Below are 18232 nucleotides of genomic sequence, written 5' to 3' on the forward strand. Positions count from 1 at the left end.
GATTGTGCTGCGTCATGCATGAATAAAGAGATACTGTGTACAGCTCAACCATGAGTCCCTGCTCCTCTGTTACCCATCCGTGAAGCCAGCCCGGCGAAAACAACATAACCCGTCGAAAACAACAGAAGACTCAAATTAATAGAATTGTAAACGATGGAGGAGATTATCACAACTGAAACCACAGATCCAGAGAATCATGTGAAACTTCTATGAAGAACTATATGCCACCAAGCTAGAGAATCTGGTAGAAATAGAACAATTCCTAGAAACATATGACCTTCGAAAAACTGAACCAAGAAGAACTACAAAATCTAAATGCACCAATCACAGACAAAGAAATTGAAACCGTTGTTAAGAATCTCCCCAACAACAAAAGTCCTGGACCAGATGGCTTCACAAACAAATTCTACAAAACTTTCAGGAAACAGTTAGTACCCATACTTCTTAAGCTTTTCCATAAGACTGAAGAAACAGGAATACTCCCTTACAACATCTATGAAGCCAACATCACCCGATACCAAAAGTTGAGAGGGACAGAACAAAAAAGGAAAACCACAGACCAATATATCTGATGAACATAGATGCCAAAATATTAAACAAGATCTTGGCCAACTGGATACAGCAGCATATCAAAAAGATTGTTCATCATGAACAAGTGGGATTCATCCCAGGAATGCAAGGCTGGTTCAACATCCGTAAGTCAATCAATGTTATTCACCACATCAATAAAAGCAAAGCCAAAAACCACATGATTATCTCAATAGATGCAGAGAAAGCCTTTGACAAAATCCAACACCCATTCATGCTCAAAACTCTAAAAAAATGGGAATAGATGGGAAATTCCTCAAGATAGTGGAGTCTATATATAGCAAACCTACAGCCAACATCATACTCAATGGACAGAAGCTGAAAGCATTCCCCCTCAGATCGGGGACTAGACAGGGCTGTCCACTGTCACCATTACTCTTCAACATAGTATTGGAAGTTCTTACCATAGCAATCAGGCAAGAGAAAGAAATCAAAAGAATATAGATTGGAAGGGAAGAAGTCAAGCTCTCACTATTTGCAGATGATATGATAGTATACATAGAAAAACCTAAAAAATCCAGCAGAATACTACTGGAAGTTATTAGGCAATATAGCAAGGTATCAGGCTACAAAATGAATGTACAAAAATCAGTGGCATTTCTTTATGCAAACACTAAATGTGAGGAAGACATCCAGAAATCACTCCCATTTACTGTTTCAGCAAAATCAGTCAAATACCTAGGAATAAAGTTGACCAAAGAAGTGAAAGACTTGTATACTGAAAACTATGAGTCATTACTCAAGGAAATAGAAACTGATACAAGAAATGGAAAGATATCCCATGCTCATGGATTGGAAGAATAAGTATCATCAAAATGAATATTCTCCCCAGAACCATATACAAATTTAATGCAATACCCATCAAAGTTCCACCAAGATTCTTTAAGAGAATAGAACAAACACTACAATCACTTATCTGGATCCTGAAAACACCTAGAATTGCCAAAACCATCTTGAGAAAAGAAACAGAAATTGAGGCATCCCACTCCCAGATCTTAAACTATATTATAAAGCCATCATCATCAAAACAGCATGGTACTGGAACAAAAATAGGCACACAGACCAGTGGATCAGAATTGAAAGCCCAGAAATAAATCCCCACACCTATGGATATCTAATCTTTGATAAGGGGGCCCTAAGTATTAAATGGAAAAAGGAGGCTCTCTTCAATAAATGATGCTGGGAAAACTGGGTAGTAACATGCAGTAGAATGAAATTGAACCACCTTATCTCACCAGAAACAAAAATCAACTCCAATTGGATCAAAGACCTAGATGTCAGACCAGAAACAATCAAATACTTAGAGGAAAACATTGGTAAAACACTTACCCACCTACAACTCCAAGGATATCTTTGATGAATGAAACCCAATTGCAAGGAAGGCTACAGCAGCAATAAACCAATGGGACTACATCAAATTGAAAAGGTTATGCACATCCAAAGAAACTATTAAACAAACAAAGAGACCCCTCAAAGAATGGGAGAAGATCTTCACATGCCATACATCAGACAAGAAACTAATCACCAAAATATATAAAGAGCTCAGCAAACTTAGCACCAAAAAAGCAAATGACCCCATCCAAAAATGGGCAGAGGATATAAACAAAACATTCTCCTCAGAGGAGATCCAAAAGGCTAACAAACATGAAAAACTGCTCTAGGTCAGATTGTCAGAGAAATGCAAATTAAGACAATACTAAGAGACCACTTCACTCCTGTAAGAATGGCATACATCAAAAAGGACAGCAGCAACAAATGCTAGAGAGGTTGTAGGGACAGAGGAACCCTTTTACATTGTTGGTGGGAATATAAATTGGTAAAGTATCTGTGGAGAGCAGTCTGGAAAACTCTCACAAGGCTAGACATGGACCAATATGATATGATCCAATATGATCCAATATAATATGATCCAATAATTCCTCTCCTGGGGTTATACCCCAAGGACTCCATAACACCCTACCAAACAGAGGTGTGTACTCCTATGCTCATAGCAGCACAATTTATAATAGCTAAATCCTGGAAGCAACCCAGGTGCCCAACAACAGATGAGTGGCTGAGAAAGCTGTGGTATATATACACAATGGAATACTATGCAGCTATCAAGAACAATGAACCCACCTTCTCTGACCCATCTTGGACAGAGCTAGAAGGAATTATGTTAAGTGAGCTAAGTCTAAAGATAAAGATGAGTATGGGATGATCCCACTCATCAACAGAAGTTGACTAAGAAGATCTGAAAGGGAAACTAAAAGCAGGACCTGATCAAATTGTAAGTAGGGCACCAAAGTAAAAACCCTGTGGTGAGGGGTAGACATGCAGCTTCCTGGGCCAGTGGGGGGTGGGAGTGGGTGGGAGGGATGGGTCACAGTCTTTTGGTGGTGGGAAAGGTGTTTATGTACACTCCTAGTAAAATGTAGTCATATAAATCACTAGTTAATTAATATGAGGGGGAAAATTAATTGTATGTCTCGAAGTTTTTAAAACACAGACTGAGTCTTTTTAATATATAGCTTGTGTATTTGATATATGGACTCTCTCAAAAGCCTAGACCAAGTAGATCAGAAGCAACCAATAGCACAGCTATATACAAGATACTGGGTACTGTACAGCAAACCCTAACAAAATGACTTTTCAAAGTTAACCCAATTACCAAATAATGTGATGATGACATTAACTATCGATTGTCTTTTTGAACCCTAAGACAGCAGGAACCTCACATCCCCACTATAGAGCCTCTACTTCCCCCTGTCCTGGAACCTTTGTATAGGGCCCACTTTCCCGTATTCCTCTCCCAATCCATATCAAATAATATTGCATCTGCCGATAACAACCTAATCAACACAATGATTGCCACCTTAACATGCTTTACTTCAGACTGTGTCCAGAGACTTCACGTGTGGAATGACAACCCTTCAGCTTCATTACTCGGGTGAGACCTTTCCTTTCATAGTATTCTCTAATTCCATCCCAGGTGGTTCACTTTCTAACAAAGTCCCAATACCTAGATATACACCAGTTTCTGTGAGAGAGAGCATATGTTCACACGTATCCATAAACTACTGCAAAATATATACCTGAAAGCAGAAGTACACTAGAGTTTGCAGTGAGTACCTCCCTAACACTTGCTCTCCACTATTCCAAGCTTTGGGTCCATGATTGCTCAACAATTTGTTTGGCTTTGTATGCTAACTCTCTTTTCAGTCACCAGGTTCCAGACGCCATCAGGATGCCGGCCAGGCTTCCCTGGAGTGAAGACCCCACCAATGTGTCCTGGAGCTCTGCTTCCCCAGAGACTCACCCTGCTAGGGAAAGAGAGAGGCAGACTGGGACCAGTCAATGCCCATGTTCAGCGGGGAAGCAATTACAGAAGCCAGACCTCCCACCTTCTGCAACCAACAATGACCCTGGGTCCATACTCCCAGAGGGATAGAGAATGGGAAAGCTATCAGGGGAGGGGGTGGCATATATGAAGATTGGGTGGTGGGAATTGTGTGGAGTTGTACTCCTCCTACCCTATGGTTTTGTTAATTTATCCTTTCCTAAATAAATAAAAAATAGACATATAATGGAGAGATAGATATATAAAGTCAACTCTTATCTGTTTGCTTGGGAGAATTATTACAGTTTCCACTGGAGGACGATGGAAATAGAGCACTCTGGTGATGGGAAAAGTGTGGAATTATATTTGTTATATTATAATTTTGTAAATTCTTATATTTACTAATAAGAAGGTTTTTTTTTCAAAAAAAGAATACACTGCAACAAAATTCTACTTAAAGCTGCTGAGCACATTAAAATAACCTCTTGTCATCCAAAAATCTGAAGAAAGTGCATATTTAGAAGTATATTACCACAGGTAACACTAAATGTGCTTAAAAACATACACTAAAAGATACGATTTTGAAAAATTAGAGTTAAGGAACTTTACACTGAACTTACAAGTCAAAAATATATGCTAAAATTCCAACAATAACCCCTAAGGTATTCTGTGAGTTCAGACATTCATGTTTAAGGTGACTTTTTAAGTGAACTGTGATTCAAGATATAAAATACACACTCTAATTTCAGGAATACACACAGATCTAATTGTCAAAGTCTTACATGATGAATGTAGTAAGGTGGATAAAGAAGATTTTTATATGTCCTGTGTGAGGCAGTAATTTTAAAGTTTGTACAAAATTGTGGTCAGGTGGTGGCATACCTGGTTAAGCGCACATGTTAACAGTGCATAAGGACCCAGGTTCGAGCCTTGGAACCCACCTGAGGGGGAAAGCTTTTAGAGTAGTGATGCAGTGTTGCAGGTGTCTCTCTCCCTCTCTATCACCCCTTCCCTTTTGATTTCTTGCTGTCTCTATCCAATAAATAAATAAATATATATATTTTTTAAAAGTACAACTTTAATTATTTGAATTCCCATAAACTTGAGAAAGAATACCTCCCTAAATATTGTTTCCTAGGTGCTTTCCTTGCTTTACCCTAGTCATAACACCACTGACTACTTTACTAATTAGTCTAAAGACATGCATTTTATTTCATTTATCCAAATGATTCAAATAGTAAATATAATACTTAAAAATGCCAACATCTAAAATTGAGTCTCATTTTAAGCTTTGAAGAAGGCTTGAAAACTGTACCAGTATTATGAACTAACAGAAATAAATAAAGAAACCTCAACTGATTTCAATCTCATAATTTATCTTACATCATGTAATTGGTGCTCCAAGGATCACTTTTAAAAGTTAAATAGTACAACATAGTACATCATAAAATTTCAGTGTAGTTAGTTTTCAGATTTCTTTATAGATTACTTTTTCTGGTACTGAAAGTAACAAAATGACTTTATAATCAAATTGAAACAAATACACACACATACACACACACACACACATACACACACACAGGCAAAAAATAAGTCTTCCTTTGAAACCAATGCAAGGCATTTTCCAAGTCAATGAACTCTGTAAATACTTGATGGCCTGAAAAAAAGTATTTATGAACTAGATACAAATTTAATTTCTTGATCCTTGAATAAGCACTTTAAGCAGATAAAGTATTCCAATTATGTGTTAAGTATATTTATAGTTACATACAAATATATCAAAAATATGTAAATGTAAAACTTTGAGGAAGTTACAAGGAATCAGTAAAACTTTGGGAATTGCAATTTCAAAAATATAATGATGTAATTAAGTTAGCAGTAATAACAGTAAAAAAAACAAAATGTTCTTAAGAGCAATGAAGTTTGCTTAGTAAAAAAAACTAGTGAAAAAACTATTTACTTTTAAATATCATTTACATTTCTCAGGTTCTGTTTGACTTATGTATACTTATGTATGTAATTAGTGGCTCACAGAACAATTAACTTTCAACAACTAAAAAATCTTGTGTCAAAGTTCAGAAAAAATTAATTATAAAAAATATACTTAATTCTAACAATATTGCAAATAATTTAATTATTTATCCATATAATTTTACATCAACTACATAAACTTCCTAGTCTAAAAACTTAATTTCAAATTGTTTGCTCATATAGAAACATTGCAATAATATCAAAACAAATAAAAATAGCAAAGTCTATACTTTCCTTTCCATCAGTAATTATATAAACACTTAAGACAAGGGAAGTACTGTGCACTTTTTTCAATAAAGGAAGTAACAGCACACTTAATGTTAGATATGCAGCTATGTAAATTAATATGGGTTAGACAAATAAATAAAACTGGTAGAAATGAAGTCCAGATTAGAGTAATATACTCATTATAAGATAAAACAATGATCAAAGTAGTAGTATTCATGTAGATTTCAAAGAGGTATAAGAGGTTAGAGAAGCAAAAGCCTATAAGAAAATAAACAAATTTCCAACAAAATTAAAGTTAAATAAATAGCACATTATTAAATTGAGGATTTAAGAAATAGTCTCACTTACCTGAATGAGGAACATACACAATATGTAAAGCAAATAAGAATAAAAGAAAATTTGACTTCCATTTCCAATGACAGCTCCACATTCGACCAGAGTGAAACATCCTGAAATGGAAGAAAGTATCAATCAGAACACCTAGCAAAACACTATGAACAAAAAAGCAAAAGTGTAATTTTTCATCAGGGACTGGAAGACAGAAAGCACTTTTTAATCTTGCTTCCAAGTAAAGAAGCGTCTTCAAAACCAATAACCAATTGCTTGCTTCCTTCAAACAAATTAAACAAAAGAAAACAAAAACTTGTGCATTTTATTTGACACTAAGAGATGGCAGTTTTCTTATCAGAAAATATATAATAGTAGGTAATTTCTTACTGTATGTAGGGGAAATACTCAGATGATTTTTTAAAATTTGACAAAGTCATTTGAGCATCAATCTTCATCCTCACCACACATGCCATCTGCACAGTAAGGGGAAATCTCTATGAACTACCTCTATAATCTCCTGAACTTTTAGAGATTCTTTAACATATACTGCTATTTAAATATTTAAATCAAAATTTCCCAAGCTCTCTTCTTTTTCCTAGAATAAAGCACTTAAGTACTAACATTCAAAAGAACTTCCTGAGCAATCAATATTTTTAAGTGGCTAGTAAAGACCAAATATTATAAAATGAGTAAATTACATTAAATGGAGATACTGTACTTAAAAAATCTCAAATAATCATCTATCTAATAATCTCATCTTTAACTATTAAATTATACCTACTCAATTTAGAATGGGACATCAATAGTACCTTGGCTTGAAAAGAGAATGGGAACAATACTACCTTTAAAATGGTGGAATTATACCTTTCATTGTTTCATTCCCATCAAGTAAAGCAAGCTGGCAAAAGGAAATCACGTATAAAAATCAGTCACCAAAAGGGGCCATACATAGCCTTGTTCACAGCAGAATAATGAGGCAAGAAGAATTAAGACACCGTTAAAAGATCTCCAGATCTTAAAATCTCTAGTCACTGTGGTATTTCATTTTATTTCCACAAAGAGGAACAACTGAATTAAGATGTATAACACTAAGCAGAAAGTTCTGAATGTGGAAAAATATTTGAAAAATCAAAAATAGACATCAGAGGGGAAGGAGAAAGGGGTGGGGTTGGGAAGAAAGAAGAGATGAATATGAAAATGCAAATGACACTGGAACTTAGGTGTGTTAGCTGAAGCTTTTACAGAGCTGTGAAGCTGCACTCTCCAAATTCACATAGTACTGTAAACCAAAAATACGTTAGTAAAATTTTAATTAAAAAAAAAAAAAAGAGGCCTGCATGGGTCAGAGAGATAGCTCTGGGAGGAAGCCTGCTTTACACTGCACAGGACCCAGATTCAAGCCTCTACTACACCATGTGGGAGTACTATCACATGGGAAAAAATTTGTGGTGCTGTCTCTCTGTTTCTCTTACCCGCACAACTTGTCTGAGAATAGTGAAACTTGCTGACAAAAAAGAGAAAAAATAAATAAAAAGAAAAAAAGAGACGAGTGGTGGACAGCAAGAGGGCTCCCTTTGATGTTCTTGCTATCCCACCCATATGACCCAGGTTTGAGCCTGGCACCCATAAGACTGAAGAAAGTTCAGATACTGTTGTATCTTTCTGTCTGTGTTCTCCCGCACATACTATCTGTAAGTCAACTTGGAATGGTGAAGCTCCAGTGAGGACCCTCTACCCCCAGAAAATTTCACCACACATCAAAAGAAACCTGCAGTTCTTTTAAACCTGTGTTTCCAAAGTCTTTTTTTACTGGAAGGGACTACTTAAGGGTCCAAAACAAAACAAAAAGAAAACCTGTAGAGTCAAGACAAATGTTTTTTGTTTTATTTTGTTTTGTTTTACAAATGAACTATGCAGTGCCTAAAATTTATATAACCACCTCTTATTTATCACTTGTAAAACAAAAATAGTAACTGGGGGCCAGGTGATGGTACACTTAGTAGAGCACACTTTATAGTGAACAAGGACCCAGGTTCAAGACCTCAATCCCCACCTGCAGTATGGGAAGCTTCACAATTGCTTCAAATGTTTGTCCCTCAATCTTCTCCTTCCCTCTCAACTGTTCTCTGCTTCTATCCAAGAAATAAATAAATATTTTTAAATATAAAACAGAAGCAGTGATAGGATATAATCCACAGAGTTGATTAAATCTGGTCATATCACATACAAAACAGTGCCTGACTCCAAACTAGTTATTTTCTGCTATCTTCCAGAACTTTCTTATGTAAAACCATGATTATTCTGCTCACTATGAAATCAAAAGAAAAAAACTTAAACAAAAATGAATAGGATAAATGTCACAAGTCAAGATCAATCAATTTACTTCATAGCAACTTCTGAGATGACCTAAAACAGAAGTGACATGGATTATTCATATTTTCCATGACTACAGAAATATCAAGTAGAGTTTGATACACATACCAGATTTTTATCTTTCCCAACCTAGAGTTTCTAATACCATACAGCTCCTTATGAAAACTCTAAATTAAGTGAAGGCAATGATCTGAAGGGGGTCCAGAAAGTATCTCAGTGAGTAGTGCAGATGCCCTTCACATGTACAAGGTCCTGGGTTCTATCTTCAGCACTTTCCAAAGACAGGTCTAGGGAACTCCATGGCAAGTGGAGCTGTATATTCTGTCTCCCACTTCCCCCTTTCTCCTTCTAAAAATGCAAAATAAGAACAGGATCAGGAAGGCAACTCAGTGGTATCATATATGCCAGAAGCCCCAGCTGGTTCCATTTTTCAGTACCACATAAAAAATAAATAAGACAGGAGTCGGGCTGTAGCGCAGCGGGTTAAGCGCAGGTGGCGCAAAGCACAAGGACCAGCATAAGGATCCCGCTTTGAACCCCAGCTCCCCACCTGCAGGGGAGTCGCTTCACAGGTGGTGAAGTAGGTCTGCAGGTGTCTTTCTCTCCTCCTCTCTGTCTTCCCCTCCTCTCTCCATTTCTCTCTGTCCTATCCAACAATGACAACAACAATAATAACTACAACAATAAAACAACAAGGGCAACAAAAGGGAATAAATAAATAAAATAAATAAATAAGACAAACATCTCCATAGTAATTTTATAGGCAAGATATACTGTAAAATGTAAATTTTCTAAATATTTAAAAGCAGTATTACCAGGGCATGGAAAGTGGTGCAGTGCATAAATTTAAGGCTTAAACATGAGATCTAGCATTCAATCCCTGGCATTGCATATGCCACACTGTTGCTCTGGTTCTCTCTACTTTTCTCACTCTTTAAATAAGTAAATAAAAGCAGTGTTACTGTTTTAAGAAGCAATATATTGCAGTAAGTTATAATTATTATAATAGTGATGAATGTGAACTCCAGAATAGTACAGGTATATTCTGGTGTGGTTGTGGAGGCAAGTACTTTCCTCTTCTATAAATAGGATACTATCTAACCAAAAGAACTAAAGCTAACACTGACCAGTATTGAGTGAGAACTTCAAAAAGGGAAAGATGATAATATGTCACAAGAGAATTCTGATCATTCACTGAGATGCTCATGCTTCTCATTCATACTGAAGATAAGTGAAATGCTTCTAAAGCAAAAGTCCAACCATATTCAAAGAAACTGAAAACCAGCAGAACCAAGGATAACATTTATCTCACAGAGGAAGAAACGGAGACCTAAAGAAATGAAAGAGCAAATTAATCAGAGCTTCCAAATATTAACAGAGAATGTTATCAGCTTAAGACAACTTTCAGCTTCTTCTTCTTTGTGGGGCATGGGAATTCTCCTTTATCAACATGTAAATAATGGCATCCTCTTAAGTTCAACTTCTTTCCAAAAATCCCTACAAAATCAGGTTCATTAGTTTGGACATACTCAATACTATTTATTTCATGTACTCACACACTTCATTTTGCCATAAAAGGTCTGACATTTAGGAATTATATGCCCAGTTCTGAGACATTTTTATGAAAGCTGCCTACAAACCTATCTGATAGTGGCTGCAAATAACAACCAAAGGTGTGATGCCATCCAGTTCTTGAGACTCCATCAGTTTGCACAGAAAAGAAACCCAGGTCAGGGCAAGCACTTATAAGCAAACATAAACCATATGACAAACCAACTTTCATCCACTTCACTATTTACTGAAAGACAGAAACAAATAAATTAAGAATAGAACAGAGGAAGGAAAACACTGTTTCTTCTCAGGGGATCACTTAGTAAAGACACATCCCTGAGATTTAAACAACTTTCTCACAAGAATGGAAAATCCCAAGTAGGGTTACTAAGGTTCCAAGTAGGAACTACAAAAACAGTAAAATTTTATGTTGCTTGTATTGTGCCCTCAGTTCTACTGAAGAGAGCAAGAATGTTTTAAGTAAAAGAAGAGCCCGGAGATCTTTATAGCTGAAAAGAATCTAAAACTTACACAATAAATAAAAATCTACCATTTAACATGTGAGAAAAAAAAAACAACTATGGTGCTATACTGCATTCCAAAGATCACACGACTAACAGTAATAAGGTCAAAAGACACCTCTGTGACCTGGCTTCCAACGAATCTGTCCTTTCTTTTTTTCTTTCTATTTTAAAGAGCATTACTCTGGCATATAGAGTTTGAATGCAGAACTTTCAATTCCTGCATTCTACCCATTGTACCATCTCCAGTACCCTCACTTGTTCTTTGGAGAACCAAGTTACTATTATTACAAACTTGCCCCCCCCTTTCAATTTATATAGGCTACAGAATACTCTCTGCCTGAATGTTGTTTCATGAAGATTTAGAACTTACCTATTCACAAGGAATTATTTTAGGAGTGAATGTGACCATTTGTAGATACGACTTAACTCATTACATCTTCCATCTCTTTGCCCCTACTGGCTATCCTAAAAGCTATAATTTAAAGAGAATCTAAGGGTGGAGAAGATAGCATAATGATTATGAAAAGAAACACTCATGTCTAAGGTTCTAAAGACCCAGGTTCAATCCCCTGCACCACTATAAACCAGAGCTGAGTATTGCTATGGTATAAAGAGAGATAGAGAGATTATTGGAGATATTTATAAATTTGAGAAGTTAACATGAACTAATTTTACTAATACCAACAAAATTCAGAATTAGAATTATTTCATATACCCCAACTGTATTTGTATGGCAACGGTTTCATAAAGTGAAATGAGGAGTGGCAGAGAGAATAATTATCCCACAGTGAAAAGAATGGTAATTTGGTTCATTCAAGTCAGCTTATAATTGTATTTCTTTTTTTCTGGTTCAAGATCATGTTCTTGAACCTAAGCAATAAACCAAAAGAGAAAGAACTATTGTATTACTTTATTTAAGCTCTTTTATTAAGTTGGGAACACCTCTGCTTCAAAAAAGTGGAAAGGTTTATTCACATCTGCAAAATCTTGGCCCTTACTTGAGCAGTGAAAGCAAAACTAGCTTTGTATCACAGTGAAATTCAAAGGTAAGCTAAACTGGCTAGGGAAATAGTTCAACAAGTAGAGCACCAGATTTGCATGCTGGAAGTTCCAGGTTTGATCTCTGTCATTGTAATAGTTCTTTGGCTTCTTGTCTCCTTTTTCCTGTCAAGTGTCTTGCTTATGTAACAAATAAAACAAACTATAAACATATGTGCACAAAGTAAATGTAAAACTGGAGAAGCCTGGGGGCCAGGTAGTAGCTACCAAGTTGAACACACGTTACTGTTACCATTCAGAGACCCAGATTCAAGCCCCCAGTCTCCACTGGAAGTGGGGAAGCTTCCTGAGCAATGAAGCAGCACTACAGGTATCTGTCTCTCCATCTCCCTTTCTCTCCCTCCCTTCCTTTTTGAGTTCTCTCTATTTCTATTCAACAAACAAATACATAAAAGCTTTTTTAAAAAGAATACTTAAAAAAGAGAAATCTTCAAAAGAGAGACTTTATATATTCTATATATAATATTGCAAAATATTTTTCTTAAATTTTAATCTTTATTTTATAGGATAGTGAGAAATTGAGATGAACAAGAGAGATATAGAGGGAGGGAGACATCTGTTGTGCTGCTATATCACTCATGACGCTTCCTCCCTTCAGGTGGGGGCCCAAGGGCTAGCACCTGAGTTCTTGCACATGGTAACAAATGCATTCAATTGGGTGCACCACTTCCCAGCCCTCTGCATTATATATACTTTTAGCTAAATATTACCATTGTGTAAAACTAGATATGAATAAGCAGAAGCTAGTATTTCTGATAACTATATATAACTATATAAGTATCTTCAATAATGTTCAATTAAAAAAATAAACACTGAAGCTTTGATGTATCTGATTATTCTCAGATAGTTCAGGAGGTAACAGTTGTGTGTTTTGTCCATGTAGAGTGGAGTGTACAAGGAAGAAGAAAGGAATATAATAGAAAAATGGATAAATATGTACAATAAGTAATTTTACATAAAGAACACATAAATTTTCTCTGTATTCTTGTAATTTTCATGTATGTCTAAAGTTATTTCTAAATAAAGTTAAATACTAAAGTGCATCAATATTTATCTCATGGTATTCTCATCACTATTGCTTTAACCATGATTAATTCGATAGATTTAGTAGTTTAATGTGGATTCCCTATCTCTGAGTTCGCATGTTCAAGTCATCTGTATAATTTTCTGCACAATAATGTTTTTATTACTGATGTTTAATTTTTACCAGCTCTACATTAAACACATTCAGCCTTTTTCATATCTGCTGCACATGCTTTAAATCTACCAATCTTTAAGTTTCACTTAAGATATTCCAAGTGAGAGTCAGGCGGTAGCACAGGGGGTTAAGCACAGGTAGTGCAAAGCGCAAGGACCAGTGTAATGGTCCTGGTTGGAGACCCAGCTTCCCACCTGCAGGGGAGTCACTTCACAAGCTGTGAAGCAGGCCTGTAGGCCTGCAGGCTTCTCCCCCCCAACCCCTGTCTTCCCCTCCTCTCTCCATTTCTCTGTCCTATCCAACAACGATGACATCAATAACAACAACAATAATAACTACAGCAATAAAAAAACAACAAGGGCAACAAAAGGGAATAAATATATAAATAAATAAATAAATAAATAAGATACTCCAAGTAACTCCATCTTAAGCAATGTTTCAAAGAACAGTAGAGATACAAGATTAACACATGAAGTTTCATTGTGATTTTTGTTAGGATCAACTACTTTTTAAACATTAACACCATAATCACTCAATATGCATTTTAACACCATACAACACAGATAATGTAATAGTGTTATCCAATCAGAAATTAAATGGGAGGTGCACTTTTTATAAGTATGACAAAGCCTTTTTATATCTAGTCAAAATTCTAAATAGTCTCTCTGAAAATTTTAATCATTCCATCAAAAATGCAAGCTCAAAGAGATGGGCAATAAGAAAAAAATGATCATTTTTAAGGAAGTGGTGATCAGTTTATTTTTAACATACAAACTGATTTTCTTTCAAATCACTGTTTCCAAAAATCAGAAATGCCATCCATGTTCATTTGGGCAGTAAAACTACAGGCTTCTAATATTTCCCATAAGCCCAGGGACAATAGCCTCATTCACCATTCACATTGGAAAAGCACAATGTCATGTAATTTATCTAAGCCATAAATGGAACAGTAGCTTCATGCAGCCTGAGACCAGTTAATGCAAGTCTTGCTAAATCTATTAAGTGTCTTAGGGTATGAAAAATATTCAGTCACTGCCACTGCAAAATGTGTTTATAAAGTATATAGCTTCAGAACTTGAGTATAGTAATATACTATAGTATATTACTATACTATATATATATGAATACTATATATAAATATATATAAATATTATATATAAATACTTTCTCCACAGGAATAAGAAAATATAGTTTGTATAACAACCTAAAAAGTAATAATCTGTGTAGTTTATTTTAACATTTTCTAACAAGACAATAGGAATATTTACATTGGACTAGTTGGTATTCTTTCTTGATCTTCTACCATACTACTATCTGAAAGAATCAAAACTTCTAAAACCACTCCACATGAATTATAACCATAAACTAAAAATGTAACACTTAGAATCTGGCAAGAAATGTAAGATTTTTAGTCAAAACAGCATTTTAATAAAAACTGAAGTTAGGGTACTAACATATATTTTAATATATCTAACAAATTTCTAAATCATGTGAAATTTAAATTACACATTTAAAAGTCAGCAAAATTTTAATTACCTGCTAATTTCACATATTTTATTTTTAAATTAAGCATTCATATTTCATGTATAGTGTGCTTTTCAGTCTTACTATCTAAACCACCTAGGAAAACTGAAAGGAAACTATACAAATACCTGCTGTTTAAAAATTCTATTATAACAGAACTTTGGTGAGTGCAGTATGGAAATGTATCCTGTAATCTTACAATTTCATAACTATATATATATATGTGTATGTGTATGTATATATATATAGCTCATTGGAAAAAAAGCTACTATAATTTTAGAAAAACTGATATTTAGAACAAATTCATATTCACTCAAAATATGAGACTATTGGCTGTATCCCAAAGTAAGTTCTTTCTGATTGTACCTAGAAGATTTCACTTACAGAAATAAAACTTTAAAGCTTCAGGTGTGGAATTACTTTAATGCAGTTTTAATAAAAATAAAAATAAATGATTCCTTTCTAGCCATACTACTCACTACCAAGAATAGAGCTGTAGGAGTGCAGGGTTTGTGGGCCCTACTTTTCCTACTTTAAAAAAAAGGGGGGAAGCTGAGGTGAGGTGGGGGGGACAAGGTAGGAAAAGACAAGATCCAAGAAGCAAATCTTTCACCAGGATTAAACAAAAAGATTAAATATAGGTGGAAATACGTATGGACCCAGTAGTTGGAAAAGAGAAGGTGACATCAATTTGCAGACACTTTCATATACTAGTCAGTAAGTAGAAGGGGCATAAGAGATCTATCTGGGTGTCTGCCCAAGAGTAAAGAAAGAATCAAGAGAGAAAATTACATAATACAAGACAAAAGTAACTTCTGAATTGGCCACAAAAATAAGCTTAGTCCCTGTAAGAAGGTTGTTCCTTTTTCCAATTTAGAAGGCCAATTGGTGCTTTTGACCCTTTCAGGGGGTTCTTGTAAGGCACCGCTGCACTTAGATAACATATCCACCGGAGTGAAACCTACTAGGCATCTCTAAACATCCCATCACTATTTCTCCTACTACGAATTCTACATAACTCCCCTCACAGATCCCACACCATGGAAAACGACATATTCCTTCGTTACTTTACAGTCATTCAAAATAACCCAAAGATCCAAGAAAAACTTGTACAGCCAAAGGTGACAATGTGAAAATCAACATTTTCTCAGTATCCCAGTACCTTCCAAGTCTCCAGGTGATGATCCAGGAAAGCACTTCTTGGCAGGGCAAGGCCCCTGGATGGAGACGCTCTGCCTGCCACTCCTGGTTTAATTTGAATTGAAAACACGTTTCCCCCATTCTTGAAGCCCTGCCCTTTTTTTATTATGCTTCACAACGCCCAAACGGGAGGTTTACCTCTCGCTGGGGGGGGGGGGGGGGGGGGCGCGCACACATTTGTCCGGGCCCCTTCTGGCAATATCAGCTCAGTGCCTCCAGGGGCAAGCGGAAAGCAAACCGGTTTATTCTGTCCATGAGTTGAATCCTTACAGAAAACATTTAAAGGCGCTGGGTGAGAAGGGAAGGGATACATACAGAAAAGTGTGAAGGAATGCTGAGTGGAAAGGTGAAACTTACATTCTGGCATTACTGCGCCAAGCTTTTTCGAAGGACCACACTGCACAGTGTTCCGCGGCTCCGCCTGCGCCCAGAGGGCGCGGGGCCCAGGAGGCGGCCAGACGCACCTTCTCGCGCCTTCCGCCGTTCCCCCGGCTGCTCCGCAGCGGCCTGGCTGGCGCGGCAGGCGGCGCAAGGTGGAAGGTCGGTGCCCCGGCAAGGACGGCGGCAGAAGGGGCACCAAAGTCCTCCTGGCTGAGAAGTTTAAGGAAAGTTAGGACGAGGAAGTCTGACCTGCACCTGAGAGCCGAGGGCCGGCAGGGAGCGCTCCGTGGGTCGGCGGGGAGGGAAGATCCCGAGGGTCTTTGGCGCTGAGGGCTTGGGGCGGCACGTGGTCACCCCTTTGTAGCTCCGCGCCCCCCAGTGGGTGCGGGTCTGCGGCTCCGGGGGCGGTGGCTCTCTGCCGGCGCGCGCTTCCGGCCAGAGCGGGGGCTCAGGTGCGGCGGGGGCTGCGCGGGAACCGCGGGGCAGCCCAGTGTGGCCGCTGCGCAGAGGGGCCGCCCCAAAGGCAGGGCCCCACCCAGCACCGCTGGCCGGGGGCAGAAAGGCTGAAACTGGCTGTGGGCTGGGAACAGGCTTCCCAGACTGGCAGCCCAGAGAAAGTTGCGGGGGCCGGTTGTGGGTGGCAGACTAAAGACTGACCGGGCTCAGCTCCCGGACGGGGGGCGGGCACGGGGCAGATCCGGAGGCTACCCGAAAAGCGGGGAGTCTTGAATCCAGGAGATCCTTGGCGAAAGAAATGTGAATACAGGGGCTGATGTGACGCTCTCTCACTGCCGGCTGGCCCCGGAGTACCCACTCTGCCCATTCGAATCGGCACAGGACCCTCGCCAAGTTCCCGGACCAATGCCTTGTTTTACCTTCTCTTTTAATTATTTATTTACTTCTCGTAACTTTTTTCCTACAATATCTCTCTTCCCTTCTCTTTATCCATCACACCTTCCCCTTCCCCTCATTCTTAACTTCTTAATCATTTACAAAATCAAAGGAAATGGGAAAGTGTATCTCCTACATTCAACCCCCATACCTGGCCCATCACTTAGTCTCTGAAAAAAGGGCAAGGAAAGACTGCAATATACATATGTACGCCCACCACTACACTCACCACAGAATGTACCCACTACTTTCTTCCACTGAGTCCCATAGATAATTGATCCCTTAGTGGAGGTTGGGAGGGATAGCAAAACGGTTATGCAAAAAGGCTTTCAAGGCAGGCTCCAAAGTCCCAGATTTAATAGCAACACTACAAACCAGAGATGAGTAGTACCCTGATGAACGAATCATGGTTTTGACTTTTTTTATAATGCATCTAAATATTTCAAGGAGGGTATCACTTTAAACCTTCTTCGTTGTACTTGGCTTGAATTGTTCAAATTCCTTCTGGAAAGGAGAATTTGCCATTGGAGGCGGGAAGGAAGAGGATGGTGCAATATGAAGTAGTAACAGCCACAAAGGTCTGAAAGTGGGTGCAGAGGGACTGCCTGAAAGCAAAATTCGTCATGACAAGAACTGCCTGCTCCATGATTTTGCCTGAGACCTACCTAAAGGCTCTCTGTTGCTTCACTGAGATTCAGGGAAAGAACTAAATAAGTTTCTGGTTTTGTTGTTGTTGTTTTCTTGGGCCATGAAAAAACAAAGGTGAAGTTTGTTAACAAAAGTCTGGGGAAATGTTCGTATAACATTTTATTCAGGGGAATTGATTTGCAAATGCAAATCAGGTTACTCATTGAAGGGAAAGTCCACTGTCTAGTCTACAGTATTGCTTTAAAGTAGCTGCTTGGCAAAGAAATGTAGACACACCTCCTTGGAGATGAGAAGAGAGAAAAAGAAGTTGCACTTGAAAAGAAGTTCTTTTCCCTTGTGTACTCCTGGAGTTAATCCATGAAATGCTAGAGGCAAACCTTCAAATGC

General features: G+C 37.6%; 1 protein-coding gene across 1 annotated transcript in view; it reads right to left on the minus strand.

Moving 5' to 3' along the window:
• The window catches only part of ADGRG6 (adhesion G protein-coupled receptor G6), a 192553-nt gene extending 175625 nt beyond the window's left edge, over positions 1-16928 (minus strand). Inside the window, exons 1-2 of the mRNA XM_060190831.1 lie at positions 16283-16928; positions 6515-6615 (exon numbers count right to left, since the gene is read on the minus strand). Of these exons, the coding sequence (XP_060046814.1) occupies positions 6515-6615; positions 16283-16284 (103 nt within the window). The 5' untranslated portion in view covers positions 16285-16928. The remainder of the gene's footprint in view (positions 1-6514; positions 6616-16282) is intronic.
• Positions 16929-18232: the final 1304 nt, after the last annotated feature.

This window comes from Erinaceus europaeus, chromosome 4 (assembly GCF_950295315.1).
Source record: "Erinaceus europaeus chromosome 4, mEriEur2.1, whole genome shotgun sequence".
Classification (NCBI taxonomy): Eukaryota; Metazoa; Chordata; class Mammalia; order Eulipotyphla; family Erinaceidae; genus Erinaceus; species Erinaceus europaeus.